Here is a 17,803-nt window from a genome sequence, read left to right on the forward strand (position 1 = left end):
CTCTGTGAAAAGTTTCAAATCTTGAGCCAAACTATTTGATGTCGATTTAGTTTCACGACAACAGGTGTTATGTTGGCTCTAATGAATTCTCCCTGTGAAGTGATGCTTTAAAAAACACAAACAAACAGTGTAGACACTGAACAAAACAACAGTAACCTGATCTAACCTCAGATTACCACTAAAAGATTCCAGACGAAGTGGATGAAGTGCACATTATCTGAATCTAGACGTTTATACATTAGGCAAAAGATGACACCACGACTGTGTTTGACATCTCTGTCTTCCATGATAAAGTAATAAATGTTTAATTACTTCTCTTTCTGAAAGCTGCTGGCCTGTCCAAGTTTCTAAATTGATTAACAACATTCTCGGGAGCTGGAACAAAATTGAATTGCATTTTACACATCTGTCAAGTCATGCTTATACCTCTAGGCTCCTCTTTTGGCAGCTTATTTTGCTGAATAAATAAGTGCATCTTGGGAAGCAGCAGACATCAAAGTATTTCAAGCACATTAGGCAACAACACTTTGCTTCAATAGAACCCTACAATTTGGATTCTGTTTATTTATTTATTTTTTTGTCACAATTACAGCAACTGTTGCTTTGTGGTTCTAGGGTTTAGTTGTGTTCCCTCTGTTTGGTGTCTTCCCTGCTTGTGTATCCCCTTAGTGTAGTAAGTCTCCGTGTTTAGTCCGCGTCTCTGAGTCTGTGTTAAGTTTGTGTATTGTGTCATTAGTAGAGATGGCACGATACCACTTTTTTATGTCCGATACCGATATCATAAATTTGGATATCCGCCGATACCGATATGAATCCGAATATGAATATGAATAGTGTGTTTTTTAATCAATAAAACTGTTTTTTTAATATCTTGCTGCTTTTTGTATAAGTTCATACTCAAGTTAAAAAAAAACCCAAAAAAACCCACTAAAGCTATTCTGTTATACCTGTATGCAAAAAATGCACTGCACCCAAAATATTTCATAGTTCAGCAATACTGATCAATCTAATAAACTTAAACCTACTCCATCCTCCCTATTCTGGTATTTTAAAGAGTAAGCAACCTAACTACTAGGGCTCTAAAACTCCCAGCAAAAAAAAACAAAAACGAAAAAATAAGGAACCACCCCTCACCCACCTCATGATGCTTAATCGACGTAATCAACTTTAATTTGATGCAGTGTGAAAAAAAATGCCCAGAAATAAATTATTTTTCAAGAATAATTAAATAGATTCAACATCTTTCTTCAACAGAACTGCAGACTGCACAGATGGTACCTTCCCAAAGGAAAAAGTACTATAGCTTGCTAGAGTATATTAGACTTAATTGTCACGGTCCTAGGTCTCCTGACCCAGCGTTTTTAGTTCTTTGTGATGTTTGTATTATTGTACTTGTGTGAGTTATTCTATGGTTTCTAGTTTCGATCCCTTGCCCTTCATGTTTCTCTGTGTCCCCTCTGTTCTGTGTAAGTCTGTGTCTGCATGTTTGAGTCCCCCTCTGTGTCTTTCGGTTCTTAGAGTCCTCTGCCTTATGGTTTATGTCTCTGTGTTTCTTAGTTGCTGTCTCCACTGTGTCAAGTTCGTGTCTCTGTGTGATCCTTCCTGTTTTACTTTGAAGGTCCGTGTCTTATGTGAATGTGTCCTGCTTTGCTTGTCGCGTCGTCCCTCATGCTGTGTGGATCTCCCTGTGTCTCTCTGTGGGTTTAGTTTGTGAGTTTCCAGTTTAGTTTGCTTTGTATGACTTTCTCCTTCCAGCGAATAAAGCTGAGTTCTTTGTGTTTAAACTTCGTGCCTGCCTTTTGGGTCCAACTCCTGCCTGCCGCACAGCGATTCATGACATTAATAGTTACTATATACAGTAATGGACTTCTATTCATTTTACATCAGATTAAAACTTTGGGTGTAAGATTCAGATAATTATTTAATAAAAGCTAGACATTTTAAATGAGAATAAGAAAGAAAAGTATGTCTTTGTGCCCCCTTTTCCCTGTTCATGCCCTATCGGCCCCCCTGGCTAAACTTTGCTAGATCCGCCCCTGCACAGTTACCAGCTGTCAGCTAAGTAGTAAAGGATCCTGGTCTAGAAAGTAATATTAAATAAATTCTAACAACAGATTATCAAGCTTAAACGTGCTCAGCCGCTGGTTTCCTCTTTCTGGTGCAATGTGGGAGATAAACAAACAAGAGAGACGGACTCGCGACAGAAAAGCCGATCAGCTGATCACTGATCAGTTTCATAATTGAAGTAGCAGCAGGAGAGGGAGGGGGAGAGAAGAGGCAGTCGCTCCATATATAGGTTGTTAAGCTTAACACGGGAATGCTTTACAAACATTCAGAGATGAACTTACACACTTGCTTTACTTCTCTCCTCTCTGGGATCACTTCCGCAGAGATGAAATGCCGGATTGGTAGCAAGGCTACAAATACACACAGCCGCTCTATCCCGTGAGCACACTGCTCCGACGTGCTACGGTTAGGAGGAGAGTTACAACGTGTCGAAAGTTCTGTGAGGTGCTTTTTTGATATTTAATGGATCAGATTACATTTTTTATTTTTCTCCGATATCCGATCCAGTAATTTACGTCAGTATCGGACCGATACGATACGTAATATTGGATCAGTCCATCTCTAGTCATTACGTGTATGTTTTATTGTGAAGGTCTGCGTCTTATGTGAGTGTTTTCAGTTTGCCTCCCTGCTCTCGTCATGTTAATCACTCCCAGCTGTGTCCCCCACCTGTGTGTAATCTCCCTGTGTTTCTCTGAGTGTATTTAAGTCGTTTCTTCTGTCTTAGTAGTCACTGGTTCGTCTGTGTTGTTCTCCTCCATCTTCCTGCGTATCTCCCTCCGTTGTCTCTCCGTGTCTCCCTACATCTCTGGGTTTGGTTTTAGGTTTGTTTTGTTAGTTGTTCCAGTTTAAGTTTATTCTTGCCTCGCCGTTTCTGTTTGTTTTTCATCCTTCTTACTAAATAAAGTTCACTCTCATCACAAGCTGCATCTTCGGTCCTAATCTACAACTCCACACGTCTGCCACGTCGGACGTAACATAAGTAATTTAATGACACTTTGCAAAGCCATCCAGCAGCTGAATTGGACACGTTAACAGGTTGGTTGTGGACCAACTGTCTGTGTCTCCTTGACACTTCTGATCTAAAATGTGAAATGTCTGCACCCAACTTAATAATAAAAAACAATAACAAATAAACAAATTTAAAAAGCACTCATCTGTGAAAAAATACTTTAAATTTGAACTCGTATCATAAAACATCCAAAAACAAAATTGGTTTTTAGACCACTTGCTCTATGTTTTAATATGTAGGGACTCACAGTGTCTACAGGAAACCATTTTTATATTATCCATGGAAATTACAAAGGTCAAATTGTTTCCTGCATGTCTCCCATTGGTTACCCTTGAGCATGAATGTGAGGCTGAAAATGCTTTAAACAATTAATTTCAATCCTTACAGCCTACTCAACTTCCCATAACAAAATTTAAAGAGACTCTGTAGAGAAAATACAAAAAATGAAAACGGAAGAAAAGGAACAGATGTTCCTGCCATTTGCCAACCTCACAGGATGATAGTAAAAATAAATGAATAAAATGAAATAAGAGATGGATGGATAGACAGCACAGTCTTGTGCATGTACTTTTAGTTTGTAATTACAATGTGAAATATTTCACTGCCTTTCTCTCTAATGAGAACATTAAAAAACCTTTTCTTTTACAATGCTGGGAGCCAGCAATGATCTTTTTAGCTGGAAGACTAATCATCTCTATGTGATTAGGAGCTGAAGGTTAATGTGGGCTCTCACAGATGGGAGACAGAGTGAGGTGGGAGTGAGGGAGATCAGACCAGACAACGTTCTAGAAAGGCACAGACTGGTGGTACTGCAGAGGCACAGGGGGGCTATAAGTGGTTAAGAGTCTGTGGATCAAGGGGAGGAGAGGCCTGAGCCTCATTACACATGTAAATGCAGCTTCCAGCATGGAGGCCCCACTTTAAAGCCTTGCTGTTTTAATTATTCCTTTGCTCTGCACACGATAATTGGCTCTAACTCAGCTCAGGGCCTGTTGGCTATGTAAGGTGAATATAACACCCTAATGACTTGGTCCATTTTTAATGGTGATCAGTGGAAAGACCTGGCCTTCTATTGGATTGGAAATAGCCACATCAGTGCCTTTGTCTTGATTTTCGCACAGACTCCCACTGTTTGATTGTTGGGTATTAATGTTTTATCGCAGGGCTTATATGTTTTCCATTTAGAAAATTAATTAATGAATGAATGGTTGAACTGACTGAAATTCTTTGAATTAAATTTTATTTAAACGATGCACTATTTGCCGTTTTAGCCCTGATTGGATTATAAGATGCTATTAAATCAAATATCAGAAACCACTTTCTTTCCCACAATGAAACAACTTTCAACAGACAGATCACGTCTTAATTAAAAAAGAAAAAAAGAAACACCTGAAAAAGGCATAAGTGAAGCATATCAGAATTAGGGGCAAACATTAAAGGTAGAATTAAAATTCTATCAAGGTTTTGTCATGAAGGAAAGACGTCTCTCTCATGAAGAGCCTGTTAAGTGACATTTTAAAGAAAAGACTTCTTGACAGGCAGAACAATATGACTGAATCAATCCAATCAAATACATTTCTGGGATAGATATCCAGTATCAAAATCTGTAATTATTTTATAATAATGTTTTAATTTATAGCAAATAAATAACTAAATAAATACTTTGGAAAGCAATTAACTTTCTGACACAGGACTCGTGGGGGAATTTGTGCCTTTGCCCTAGAGCTGAGTCTAAAGTTGCCTTTGGTGTTAAGTGTCAAACAGATCATAGCGTGGAGCTGTGCAAAAATATGGAAATAATCAGGAATTACAAGACAATAAATAGAATAAATAGGCTGGTTTGTAATCTAGGTACAAAAACATTTTAATGCACACACACACACACACACACACACACACACACACACACACACACACACACACACACACACACACACACACACACACACACACACACACACACACAGAGCAGGAATGCATCTCACATAGACTTTGAGATGCATTCCTGCTAAGACCACGAGGGCTGTTCCACTTTCAAGTGCACGAGGGCAGTTTTTTTAAAACAATTTAATCACACTTTTGATAAGTCCAGTTTCTTCAGACTTTACCTCAGAGACTTACTCCCTGTTCTTCATATTGCCCACTGCACCACAGGGCTATCAGTAGAAAAGTGAAAGGAATAATACGAAGCAAAAACAATACTAAACAAAAAAATACAGAAGTCTCTACCAAACGATACATTACATGGAATCAGAGGAATGCAAAAACCTTGTTCATGTATCAAACATTTGTTTGAATATTTGTGTAATGTTTCCATTTTGGTGACCATATTTCATTCTAACTGCCGCTTCCAAAGACACTGTATACTCTTCATACATAATATTCAATATTGTGAATCATTACAATATATCCAAAATGGATGTTTCACATCCATGATCCTTTATGCTGCATGTGTCCCCTGACATCATTTATGATGTAAACTAACCAAAATATGAAATAGAAAAAGCTTCTAATTTACAAATATGCCAGGAAGCAAGCTGATATTTGTAACTAAGTAATTTAGTCTAAATCAAACAAAACCACAGAATTAAATATGCTGGTATCATAATCAAATCTTCATAGATTTTGAGCCAAACACTTCTTCTGCCTAAAAATACTTTGTCTTTGGTTACTTAGTGGAGTGAATGAGGACTAATAACTAAACACAACCCCCTCTAAAAGTAAAATTAATTAAAAACAGAAATCTCGTGTATTTTTGGGTGTAACAACGGACCTAATTTCTCATTCAGTATTGTGGTCATTCATGTCAAAAATGACTGTCAAAAGTGCCTTAAGTAGGTTGTGTGCTGTTTTGCAGTAATATTGATGTTTCAGATTAAAGAAACACAGATAATATTACATTGTGGCAATTTTGTTTCTATTCGGATGTTAATAAAATATGTGTGTGCTGTGGCACAGTGTTTTGGTACAGAGTTTTCAAAGGTCCTCACCTTTAACTTGTTATAGTGAAATCTACTTGACTGGCACTCTTTAGCTTCTTGCTCAACAAAGAGCAATAGTATTTTTTAAAGGATTTTTTTTTACATCAAAAATACAAAGATTACATTTCTGAGATCACAGTCTAAATGAAATTATTTGAGTCTGTGTTTTATGAAGAAAACATACCTGACCTGGCTTGGCATCTTCACATATTGAGGCTTCATATGGTGTGGCCAGTTCAGGTGGATTGTCATTCACATCAAGTATCCGAATGCTCACTGATGTTTGGGATGCCATTGTGTGGTTATCTACAAAAGAATGATACAGAAAATAAAAGTTGTGTAAAGAGCTGTGGCAGAAATGTGCATTTGCATTTGCATAATATTATCTCACTATAACTATAGTGTTTGGGGGAAGCCGACAACTGGCAGTGAAACAACAGGTTCTTAGACTGCTCCGACTGTATGTGTCTTTTTTTCCACAGGCATTTTTCTTTTCTTTATTTACCACATGAAAGAGATGAGGTAAAGTTTTAGTTTAACCAGAATATTCATAACGGCCCGGGTTGCACACATGTAACTGAAACCTAAAATTCAGGCTTATGTGTAACTACAGGGAATTTGTGTTGTGCCAATATGCTACTAAACACATAGCAGTGTGTAGTATTTGGTGCTCCCTTCTGGATATTGACAGAGGACTGCAGCTGCTGCTAAAAATCCTGCCAATGTGCTGATTTTTCTATAAGAGAGTGGTGTTGATTTCAAAGAATCCATAGACAAAACACTTAATGCACCCTTGTTAGCCTTTAGCAGACAAGACAAAGACACATCTCCCAGTAGGAACCAGAAAGTAGTTTAGTAGCTATGTGCTGAAGGGTTTTGTTAACTTAAAATACATCCACTGCCTGAAAAAACACTTTTGTATGCCAGTGAGTGACATAAAAATGGCACCAAAGATGCTAGTTTTGTAGTTTCTCCTAGTTTCTCTAGGTACTCACTATCTGATAATGAAGTGAAAAGAGACACACCTCAGCAAATGAGAACTACATGCTTGTGACAAAATTGCAAATGTAGTACTATCATTTTCTTTCTTAAGCCAGTGTCAGCTAGATACATCCAGATATATAACACCACAACACACTCTCAAGACATTTTTCTTAATGGGCAAAAATATAAATGTGGGAGTTGAGAAGATTATATAATTAGTACAATCAAAACCCACTTCAAATTAGCTTGACTTCTCCTTGAATCTTAATTCCCATTCTTAATCATATGATAATGTCTGATGGAGTTTCCATTTTCTCATAAAACACTGTTTGCAGTACAGAAGGGAGCCTTAGGCCTCCCGTGTGCATGTGTGTGTGTGTGTGTGTGTGTGTGTGTATGAGAGCTTAAGTTAGTGGAAAAAAGAAAGAAAATGAAAAGAAGAAGTGTGTGTGTGTGTGTGTGTGTGTGTGTGTGTGTGTGTGTGTGTGTGTGTGTGTGTGTGTGTGTGTTGGGAGAATGGGTGGGGCGGGGGGTGCCCGGTTGCTGCAAGTGTTAGTCAGGATATGGTAGGTTAATTGTAGTGCACACTTGATGAATAAATCAGTATACACAGCTGTCACCACCTAGTTTATGCATCTGAGTGGCACCCTACAGAAAATGTAACAACATGCAGCTACTGACAATTACCCAGTGGTTGAATACACACATAAATCAGTTCCAAGTGTTCCACTGAATGAATTTAAATTGTTGTAATTATGTAAATCTGGGAGATAGTTAAGCACAATAAAGTGAACTCACTCATACAAATAAGTGCCTAGTAATTATTAATCCTTATACATAGTACGTAACAACCAAATTAACACAGTCAAGTGATCAAGATGAGAGCTTTTTAATTGAATATTAGTGCTACTAACTATTTCTATACAGAAGTTAAACTCTGTGGGGGTTTTTTTGCTGCTCTTAATTTACTAAATCTAATTAATGTTGCACTTTCTATTAAAAAAACGGTAGTTTTAGTGCAACAAATGATAAATATTTTTGAAAACCAAAATGGACCTGGAAACTGGACTGTAGTCCTTGAAAAGATGCCTACCTTCCTTAACATCCACGGTTTTATAGACTGTCATTATCTTCTCTTTTTTTAGGATGTGGTTTCATTGCAAGACATTAAGTCCTCAACACTGGCATGTCTGTAAATGTGTGTGCTTAAAATAAAAACTCTCCACCACTCTGTGGGAATTGGTTGTCCCACCACAACTTCACACTTGTTTTTTTTTTGTTTTTTTTTGCCTCAAGGTTATTATAGGGATAAACTGACACTTGAGGTTAAACTATGGGTAAACTTAAAGCTGTGTTTTTTCTTCATGTGTGTGAGCAACCACATGATGGAAAATTCCAGAGCTTACAAACACAATTATTGGGCCACACTCCAAGTAAAAGAAAAATGACAAGACAGATTTACTAAAGACAGCAAAGCAAACTAATGGTCATCAGACTATAGCAGATAAATTCTCCAGCTCTCTCTCACCACATAGTTCTGTCTAACAGTTGCACAGCAGCTAATGAGAATGCTGGTCTCAACTAATAGCATAATCCTCACATCAATGCAGGGTTTTAATTGACTGCTTTTTGCCAGAGCAGCAAGAGCATAAATGCAAAAAGAGCTCCACCAGTCCTAGATATCTCTTTTTCCTCTTCTAATTTCATCTTCACATTATTCTGTTGTCCCCGCTGTGCCAGAATGAAAACCAGCAATCACCAGATGTTACACATTTTACATTTCAATTCCCAGAACTGAAAAGAGATGAAATAATGTGAGAAAGCGCCTACCACCACAGACTCTCTTCATCGGGACAAAAAAATAAATAAAAAATAAAAAAACAAAAAAAGCGTATTCAGTGAGACAGGTTCATTCATGTGGACCAAGTGGTGCTGTTCTAAATCTGTCTACAGCTAGTGTAGAAGAATAAAAAAGGATCTCAACAGATTATTGGCATGCTCTGCATCTGTGCTGCACATACCAGCTGTCGAGAATCTTACAGAAAGACTGTCTCTAAGGTGCTGAATTATACTGACATAACTTCAGGGAAGACAGATACAGTATGTGAGTGCTTGCTTGTCTCCTCACACATGTGGATGGCTGCATGTGTGTAGGTGTGTGTCAGGACTGTTACAATGCTCGGGACCAAATGGTTTATTGTCTATGCTGGAGGAGACAGTTTGGTTTAAAATGTCACTTTTGTCAGGAGAGATAAATAAGGATACAAATGTACTCGGGAGCGTGTGCTTTTCGTCTCATTTCTGAGCCGGAGGCCTGTCCATACTGCCTGCAAAGATTTGCAGTATTACAGTTTTTTTCTTTTCTCTTGTTGCATAGCTCCAATTTTACACTGACAACCCAGGCTATCAGAAATCTCTTCAGTATATCTTTTTTTTTTTTTTTTTTTTTTTTTTGCCTGTCCCGTTTGGCTCTTTTGCCATCAGAATTGTTGTCTAAAGGCAAAGAAAGATGCCCAACGGATTTACTTTACCAAATTGACCATCCCAGCCTTGCCATAATGGTCCATTTGATTCACCTTTTATTGTTTATTTTATTTTCACTTACTGAATATGGGACAGACTTGACTGGGGGAAAGAAGGGGAGAAAGAAAGAGGGAAAGAGAAACAGCTGAGAAGAGGGACGGGGGAGAAGGGCAAAAACCAAAAACCAACAGAATGAGCAGAAAAAGAAAAAAAAGAAGAAAAAAAAGAAAAAAAAATGCATATATCAATCACCTGGGTAATAGAGTAATAGAATAAACAACATCACAATGATATATGGGAATATGACAGTAAATACTAAATATTAAACATTATTGTGCAGCACATAAGATCAACAGAACACAGTGTGCTTTGAGGTAGGAGCCAAAAAGGGTGTAGTTTGTGGGTGTGATCACCCGTGTGTACACCTGTGAGCATGGACGCGTTTGTTTTTTGTTTTTTAAAAGGTTCCTTCATGTAATGATCTGCTAGAGGGTGTGGGGGAGCCACAGCCCCGTCCTCCAGGGCATGAAGCAGGTATGGAGGAGATCAAAACTCCAGACATCCAGAGGCCCCCAGAACACAAGAGACCAAGGAAGACCAACAGAGGGGCAGCCGCGCCACTGTCCCAGAAAGAGCTGAGGAGAGTCCCAGATGAGGGCTCACTCAGCAGCCGCGGAGCAGAAGCCAGGGGGAGTTGCAGTGACGCGCCCGTGAGCTCCGCCGGCAGCCAGCCGTGCCTGAGTGACCGAGCCCCAGGCCGAGAGGCCGGGGGCACCCCACCTCCGAAGTGGCCCGAGCAAGCCCCAGGCTCCAGGCCCCGATAAGCGGCCGCCAAGGAGTGAGCCGGTGTGTACCTGGACGCCCATCCCCGGACACAAAGAACCACCAACGCACCGATGTCTGAGGGAGTCCGCCACTGGCAGGGGAAGTGGTGGTAGGGGGAGATAGGCCTCCATACCTTGGAGGGCCTAAGATGTCCCCAGAGAGGTGGCGCCTGACACCCAACCTGACATATAGACACAGAAATACAGGCACACACATATACAAACATCCATTCCCACCCTCATGCTCTCATATACACTTACTCCACACTCAACCAACGTGGAGACAGACATAAAGAGACGCTGTACACACGATCACACTCCCCAAGCGTACTCTACAAACCGGGTCTAGGTACCCTTGCCCCTGGAGGGGGGGAACTGCACCCAGACCCAGGTGGTGTTTCCCTTTTCCCTGCGGTGGGGGGAGGCAGACCGCCCCAACTCCGCAGCAGCAGGGAGGCCCCACACTCCAGACCGCAGTCGGACGGCCAACTCCTCCTCCTAGCCCCCCCGCTCCAGCAGGTCGCAGAGAATGGGGGTGAGAGAAGACTCCAAACCTCCCTCCACCCGCTCATTGTAGTGTTGATGCATGTGTGTTCTAAGGTGCATTTAAAACCCAGGAGGGCATGGAGCTACCTGCCAGAGAGCAGCAGGTAAGCGCATGGTCCCTCCTGCTGGCCCTCAATGTCTACGTGTATTTAACATTGAGAGGTGGGCAACGACGCCAGGGGTGGGGTGTACACCCTGATGGTACTTTGGATTCCGTGTATCGTGCCCACCCCCAAGATCCTATATGTATGTGTAATGAGAGTGTGAGTAATGTGAATGTCTAAGTTGTGGGATAAAATTGAGGCAGAGGCAGCCAGAAGGGGACAGGGGGGGGGAGGGGTGGCCTCCTCTGCACCCTGGTGACATACCCCTACTCCAAGGTCCTGCATGTGTGGGTGGTTGTGGTGGAGCGGGAAGAGGGAGGCAGCTGGAGATGGGGAGGGAAGGAAGGGAGGGGCAAGTGACCCCTCCCTGGGGCCAGCTCCCCCGCTGACCCCAGTAGGCACCCCCATACTCCGCGACCCACCAGGGAAAGGGGGCCCAGGCCCATCCAGACCGGGGCCCAGTGCAGCAGCGCCCCCCGGCCCCACAGAGCCCGGGACAGTCCACCCAACCCCACCACAGAGAAAACTGCACCCACCCCACCATCCACTCTTCTTCCAGACTACATAAGACAATAAACACCCAGGCTGAGATCTTCCTCCACCTCTCCTGTATCTCCCCCTCCTGTAGAGAGAGCCCCTGAGGAGAGGAAAGCTCCTGCAAGATGTGACAATCTTCCCCACCAGTTGAAGAGCCCCCCCAGGTGGCTCGATGCACCGGCGGCACCCTGCTCCAGGGCTGGGCCCCCATGCACCCACCCGCCCACAACCCCGGCAACACACCAACCAGGACCCAAGCCCCGAGGCCCGGCCCGGGCCCCAGCCCAGAGACGGAGCGCCCCCAGAACCTCACGCCCATCCCGGACCCACCCAGGGGCAGCCAGGCTACCAGGTCAGTAACCCACGTCCGTCAGCACAGACCCCCGTCAGCACAGACCCTCTTCAGTATATCTTGATTTTGTGTGACTGAGAATTGCTAGTTATGAACAATCGCTTTTAAGCACAAAAATTGAATGGGTCCTGAACATTGTCAATTACTTAAAACTTGTTACATTTTATCGGGGATGCTTATTAACCTTTTAGATCTTTTCAAGTAGAACATTTTAAGAAGTCTCAAAGATGTGCTGGTTTTATATGCTTCTCCATTATTGTCCCGAAAGAACTGAAGAGGGTAAAAAATACAGGGAAAGTCTGTGGGAAAAAGTTTTTTGTCTTGATCTGTAAACACTTTCCCGTTGAGCTTATGGGCTCCTGTCTATCTTTTAATAGAAGATTACCTGTTATATTAAAGTCCACGCTCATTGGCTAATGACACGTCAAATCACAAGTCACTAGCCAATGAGTTTTTGAATTCACAGTCAGACCTGCTTCCTCATCATGCCCATTTTTTGCAACCATGATAACAATGGCACAACAGTTCTTCTCAAGGTTTCAAAGCAGGACATTAGAAACCAGTGGATGACATCACAGTAGCTAAGTCCATCTTCCATGAGGTGGTGAGCTGTACCAAGCTTAGCACAATCCAAAACATCAGAACATGCTTATTCGTGAATATTTAAAGCATCCTATTTACAGTTATTTTCCTTATGGAATACTGTTGCAGTGTAATAATGTGATTACATTTATTGTCAGTGCTGAAAGGTGTGAACACTTTACATAGAAAGTTGACAATCCTTTCATACTTTGCTCTTTAGATTCATCTTACCTTCGCATTTTCTAACTTTGACTAAAAAGAGATACTGATCTCTCTTCAGCATCTTCCAACAAACGTGTGATTCATTTGGATTTGCAGAGAATAATGTTCTAACACCATAAAAAAAATCAAAGAGTGTGTGTTTTGTTTGCCAGACAGCAAGTGAGAAAAGTTATGCTGTAGAAAATGTTTCTTCTCTGCAACGGTGCAAGAGATAAAGACTTTCAGTTACTTCAGTATCTTTTTGCCCTCAGGGTGATGTTCTGTTTTCCCACCTACCTGTCTGGGGAAAAAAGCAGTTTTTCAAGGTGATATCATACTTGCTATCAGTTCTCGAAAATTATATGTCACTCTAACTTAACCTGATACGTTTCTGCGGAGAAGATTGTCAGGAAGTACGAGTACTGTGGCTAGTGACAGTACATTAAATGTTGTTCCTGTACTCGGGAGGTTCTGCGTTTTCTGGAGGGGAGACAAGCAGTGCATAGATGAGAGGCTTTTTTTGCCAGTGATAGTGTCTGCAGGAGATGTTGCACCTTTTAATTGGGTGATTTCAAAGACATACTATGTGTGCATGTTTGTATTTGAAACTAAAACATCTTTACTCAGGCACATATGGAGTAATTGACATTTACGTGTTTTTCAGTTTTGCAACAGAGGTTAATCCTGGGGCATTTACGCCAAGCATTGTCAGGAAGCAGTTGTCACTTGTCCGATACTGATACATGGGCAGTACAACAGTTCAAAGGTCAGTAATGAACTGGGATAATTAAGGGTTGTGCCACAAAATTTCCAGTTTTAACAATGTCCTCAGACACACTGACCTTGTGGCTGTCTAGCTTTAATGAGCAGAAGGGCCGAAATAAAAAAGCGAACAAAATCATTATGGAGAAAATGAAGTCCCTTCTTAAAATACTTTAGCTCATAGCTTCACAAGTATATGCCTCTCTCCCCCCCCGCTCTATTTCCATCTCTCTTGTGGCCTTTCTGTGTCTACTTATTCTATCTCTTTCTGTCTGCTTTCTGTATGTGTACAGCTCTCAGGACTCCATGAACGGGTGATAAAGAGACATAGAATTTTGATGGCATTGACCACTGACTCTGTCTGTGTGGATGTTTCCACCAATGGCAATGAGAGAGGCTTTATCTTTCAAGTGCAGGCATGTGTTTATGTCTGATATTGAAAGGTGTACGGTTGCTTTAAATGTTCAATTAACATTAAAACGTGTTTATGAGATAATGCCAAGCACAAAGAGGCAGACCACAAAAGGCTCTAAATTGCTCTGGGAGGACTCAGAAAGGCTAATTTTGTCTTAATGTTTGTGGTGGAAGAGACTGCTTACTATTCAGATTGGGCAGTATTGATTATTGGGGTAATCACAGTCTAGGGCAGACCTTCCCAAAGTGTGGGGCCCGCCCGCGGGGGGGGGGGCGTAGCCATTGCAGAGGGGGCGCAGTATGAAAAGGGGGAACAAAACACTTGGCCACTGCTAGCACGGGGCGCCCACAGAAACGCAAAGCAGGAGGTGAAGCATAGCTGAATATGTTTCCAAACCAACTTCATTCTAAGCCAAAGACTAGAAAATATGGTGAAGCATATCTGCCCTTTGGTTTCACCTGCACAAGTGCCGAGGTAGGTCTCCCCTGCAGAATTGGTTTTCCCTGTGTCGGGAGCGCGCTGGGCTCTTCAAATCACGGACTAACAGTGTCCCACAGTTTTGCACAGAGGGGCATTTTTTGAAAAATGCATTGATAGCAATGTTGAATATTATTACACGTGAAAAAAAAACAACTACAGTAAAATAATTACACCGTGATGCCTCTGCCTTTCTAAATGGAGGGACAGTAACTGCGTGTGTATATGTAAGCATGTAAAACCTGAGGATAGTAAGATTAACAGTAATAGTATATATGCATTCGTCTCTATCTGCCATTCTGCATTTCATGTCATGTAAACGTGGCGCACAGCGTGACGTGAAAAAAGGCACATACCTTTGACGTTGCGTGAGGAACTCTGTATTCCTCGTCCACACGTAAACTGAAAAAAAATGAGTTTTAAAACATCTCCGGTTTCGGTGATAGGAAACACCGTTTACGTGTGGACGAAACAGCTGCGTTTTCAAAAATACCCGTGTAGGTGTGGACGTAGCCTGAAAGAGTTAGTAGTTTATTTTATTACTACCTGTCATTTATTGCAGATTACTTGAATTTGCTTAATTGTTTACTAAGTGTTTGAGGTGTGAAAGAAACCGCAATGGAGCAAAATATGGGTGTGTGTGGATGGAGGATGTGTGCGTGCATGTGTGCGAGAAGGGGGGGGGACATTTTTCTTGTAAAACAAAGGGGGGCCGAGCAAAAAAAGATTGGGAACCACTGGTCTAGGGGAATATGATTGAGGAACAAATATGAAGACATTTTAAATTCAGCTTTGTTTGTGGTATTATTTTTTTTCCGCTTCTATGTGTAGTGCTGGATACCAGTTAGATGCAGAATGCAATCTCCCCTGCTTTCACTGCAACCCTCAAATCACTTCATCTGTAAAAGATTGAAAAAGTGAGGAACACCAGGCTTTCTCCTTTTTCAAGTTTGCTCCTAATGGTATAGTAATAACTTCCCCAGCTTCCTCAAGTTATTACATTCTTCATTTTCTTTGCTGTGACAAAAGAACCCAATGAGATGAAAAAAATGTAAGCTCTTCATTCATTTTCAGCAATGTATTCATCAACTCATCGACAAGCAAGAAAGCGATGACTATATTTTTCTCCTGGAAGAAAAACGAGAGTAGTGCATAGCTGCCTTTGATCTGCGACCAACAGTTTTTCTTGTTATGGTCAATGAAAATAAACGATATATTCTGTCACTGTGTTCAAATGTAAAAAAGTAGAAGAAAGTGTGTGTCAAAACAGTGAAGTCTAGAAAGAAACGATTGAAAATAGTATTACTCTCAAAGAGAAAGTCTTTAAAGCTTATGAGATCTATCGCAAATTGTAAAATCTGTACAAATAAACCAAATCTTAAAAAGATGCCATAAAAGTTCTGCTCATATTACTGCTGTTTCTAGGTTAAACCTCGAGTTATACTCATATTAAAAGACATAAAAGCCATTCAGTCATATACCAAAGAAATAGTAATGATGACATTGGTTTGAGGTTGTCTGTCACCCCTTATAACCCCTGCTGGGAGTCAGCAAATGCTAGAAAGCCAATTTAACTTGTACAATCATTGGCAGGCACTGGGTGTAAACAAAGCTAGCCAATCATTTTGCTTTTTTGTTTTAAAAATTCGGCTGCAAATTGCTCAAACACATGTACATTTTGTTAATTTTAGTTGAAATGTCAGGCAAATTACATCTTGTCTCTTTAAACAGTACAATCCAGTTTAAGGACACAACTTTTTCTTTCTTTGTTTTTTGGTAACTCGTTTGTAATCTGACTTCAACATTAGCTGATACTTTTCTAAAACTGAATTTTTGCTTCATTAGAACGCACACAGTTGCTTTCACAAGTAACTTTGAAATATTCAAACATTAGGTCTTCTAATGTCACACTTTAGGATAAACAAGTCAAAATAAATCAGTAAAATAACTCATTTTGTTTCCAATTGAAACTATAGTGTTCTAATAAACGGTCAGAAAAGTTGGCAAATTAGAATATTTAATGATAAATAATATTACACTAGTATTAGGTTGTACAGAGTGTTAAACTCAGAGTTTGAAATGGCTTGCAATGTACCTGCTTCTACAGCCTTCACAGTGATATTGTGCCAGCCTGCAGTCTCTCTGTCCAAAATCTTTCCCAGCGTGATGGCACCAGAGTCAGGATCAATATGAAAGATCATCTCCTGGTCTGTAGTCCGATCGATGGAGAACCTATTACAACAAACAATAAAATTAGGATGTAAATGTTAAAGTCAATACAAAAATGGATGAATAATTACAATGAATGATTTATTTATTCATTTCATTTTTTAAGTAACTTAATTATGTTGTGTCTTTAAGATTGTCTTAAAGGCTAAAAAAAGACACCTGTAGATAACATTTTGCAGTAGTTATACACGGTTATGACAAGCGTTGAAACATTTTTTGAAAGCATTTACAGGAGACTTGCCACAAGCTCTGTGACCCTAATAGAGCTATGCCCCTTCACTATATTTCCTTATATACTGACTCGTTCTTTTCTTATGCAGAGAAAAAAAAAATGCATTAAATTTTCATTGTGCACTCTAGAAAAAAACACAAATTCATCTTTCCTTCTTTGGGGTATGCGCTGCTCTCAAAACACTGGTGAGTCAACAAAAATCTGCTGAAATATTTTGTTATTCTTAATTATTTTCTGCACACACACACCATTCTTAATCAAGTCTACATAAACCACCTCATGATAGCCTATTTGTCAAGGAAACCAGCCAGCAATACCTAGTAACATGGTTACATGTTACAGAAAGCATAGAAATTCATAGCAGGTTTTGATTTTACATGTTTTAGAAAAACAAACAAACAAACAAACAATGATAAATATTAGCATGTTCTGTTTATATTTCACTCATGCCATGTAATGTCATTAAAAAAACTAATTGTGATCATTCAGTCTTAGAGCATTAACATATTTTTACTGTTTAAAAAGCTAAGTTTTTAAAATACTGTGCTAACATGATATACTATTGCACAAATAAACATAATACCTACAATATAGGTTCTGTATATATAGGTGTCATCATGTGCATAGCTCTGTTAAATCTTAGTGTAACATCCCATTTAGGGCACATATTTGGCTGTATTAGATTTACAACGGAGAGTCTCCCAGTGCAGTCTCTCCCACCATGACAATCAAACCTCCTTTGTTTGGAACACAATGCAACTGCAATTTACAACAATCCAATCACTCCTGCTTCCCACACAGTTTTGAATAGTATTGGCCGTTATTACTTAATGTTGTAATTTGTCACTATGTCACAAATTTTAGGTGCTTTTCACACTTCTAAGTAGTTTCACACAAAACCACAGTAGGGCTGTTCGATATAACGATATATATCGGATGACGATATAAAAACGTCTATCGTTTCATTTTATCATT

At 40.3% G+C, this 17,803-nt stretch overlaps 1 protein-coding gene across 2 annotated transcripts in view; it reads right to left on the reverse strand.

The window, feature by feature from the left end:
- Positions 1–17,803, reverse strand: part of cdh22 (cadherin 22) — a 187,860-nt gene that overhangs the window by 22,572 nt on the left and 147,485 nt on the right. For both annotated transcript variants that reach the window (XM_086293473.1, XM_086293472.1), the window contains 2 exons: positions 16,463–16,599; positions 6,245–6,366 (listed from right to left, as the gene is read on the reverse strand). In XM_086293473.1, the coding sequence (XP_086149599.1) occupies positions 6,245–6,366; positions 16,463–16,599 (259 nt within the window). The remainder of the gene's footprint in view (positions 1–6,244; positions 6,367–16,462; positions 16,600–17,803) is intronic.

This window comes from Aulonocara sp. 'chitande type north' Nkhata Bay, linkage group LG5 (assembly GCF_057382095.1).
Source record: "Aulonocara sp. 'chitande type north' Nkhata Bay isolate Kocher_YH1m ecotype deep benthic linkage group LG5, A_spYH_male_GT1.1, whole genome shotgun sequence".
Lineage (NCBI taxonomy): Eukaryota > Metazoa > Chordata > Actinopteri > Cichliformes > Cichlidae > Aulonocara > Aulonocara sp. 'chitande type north' Nkhata Bay.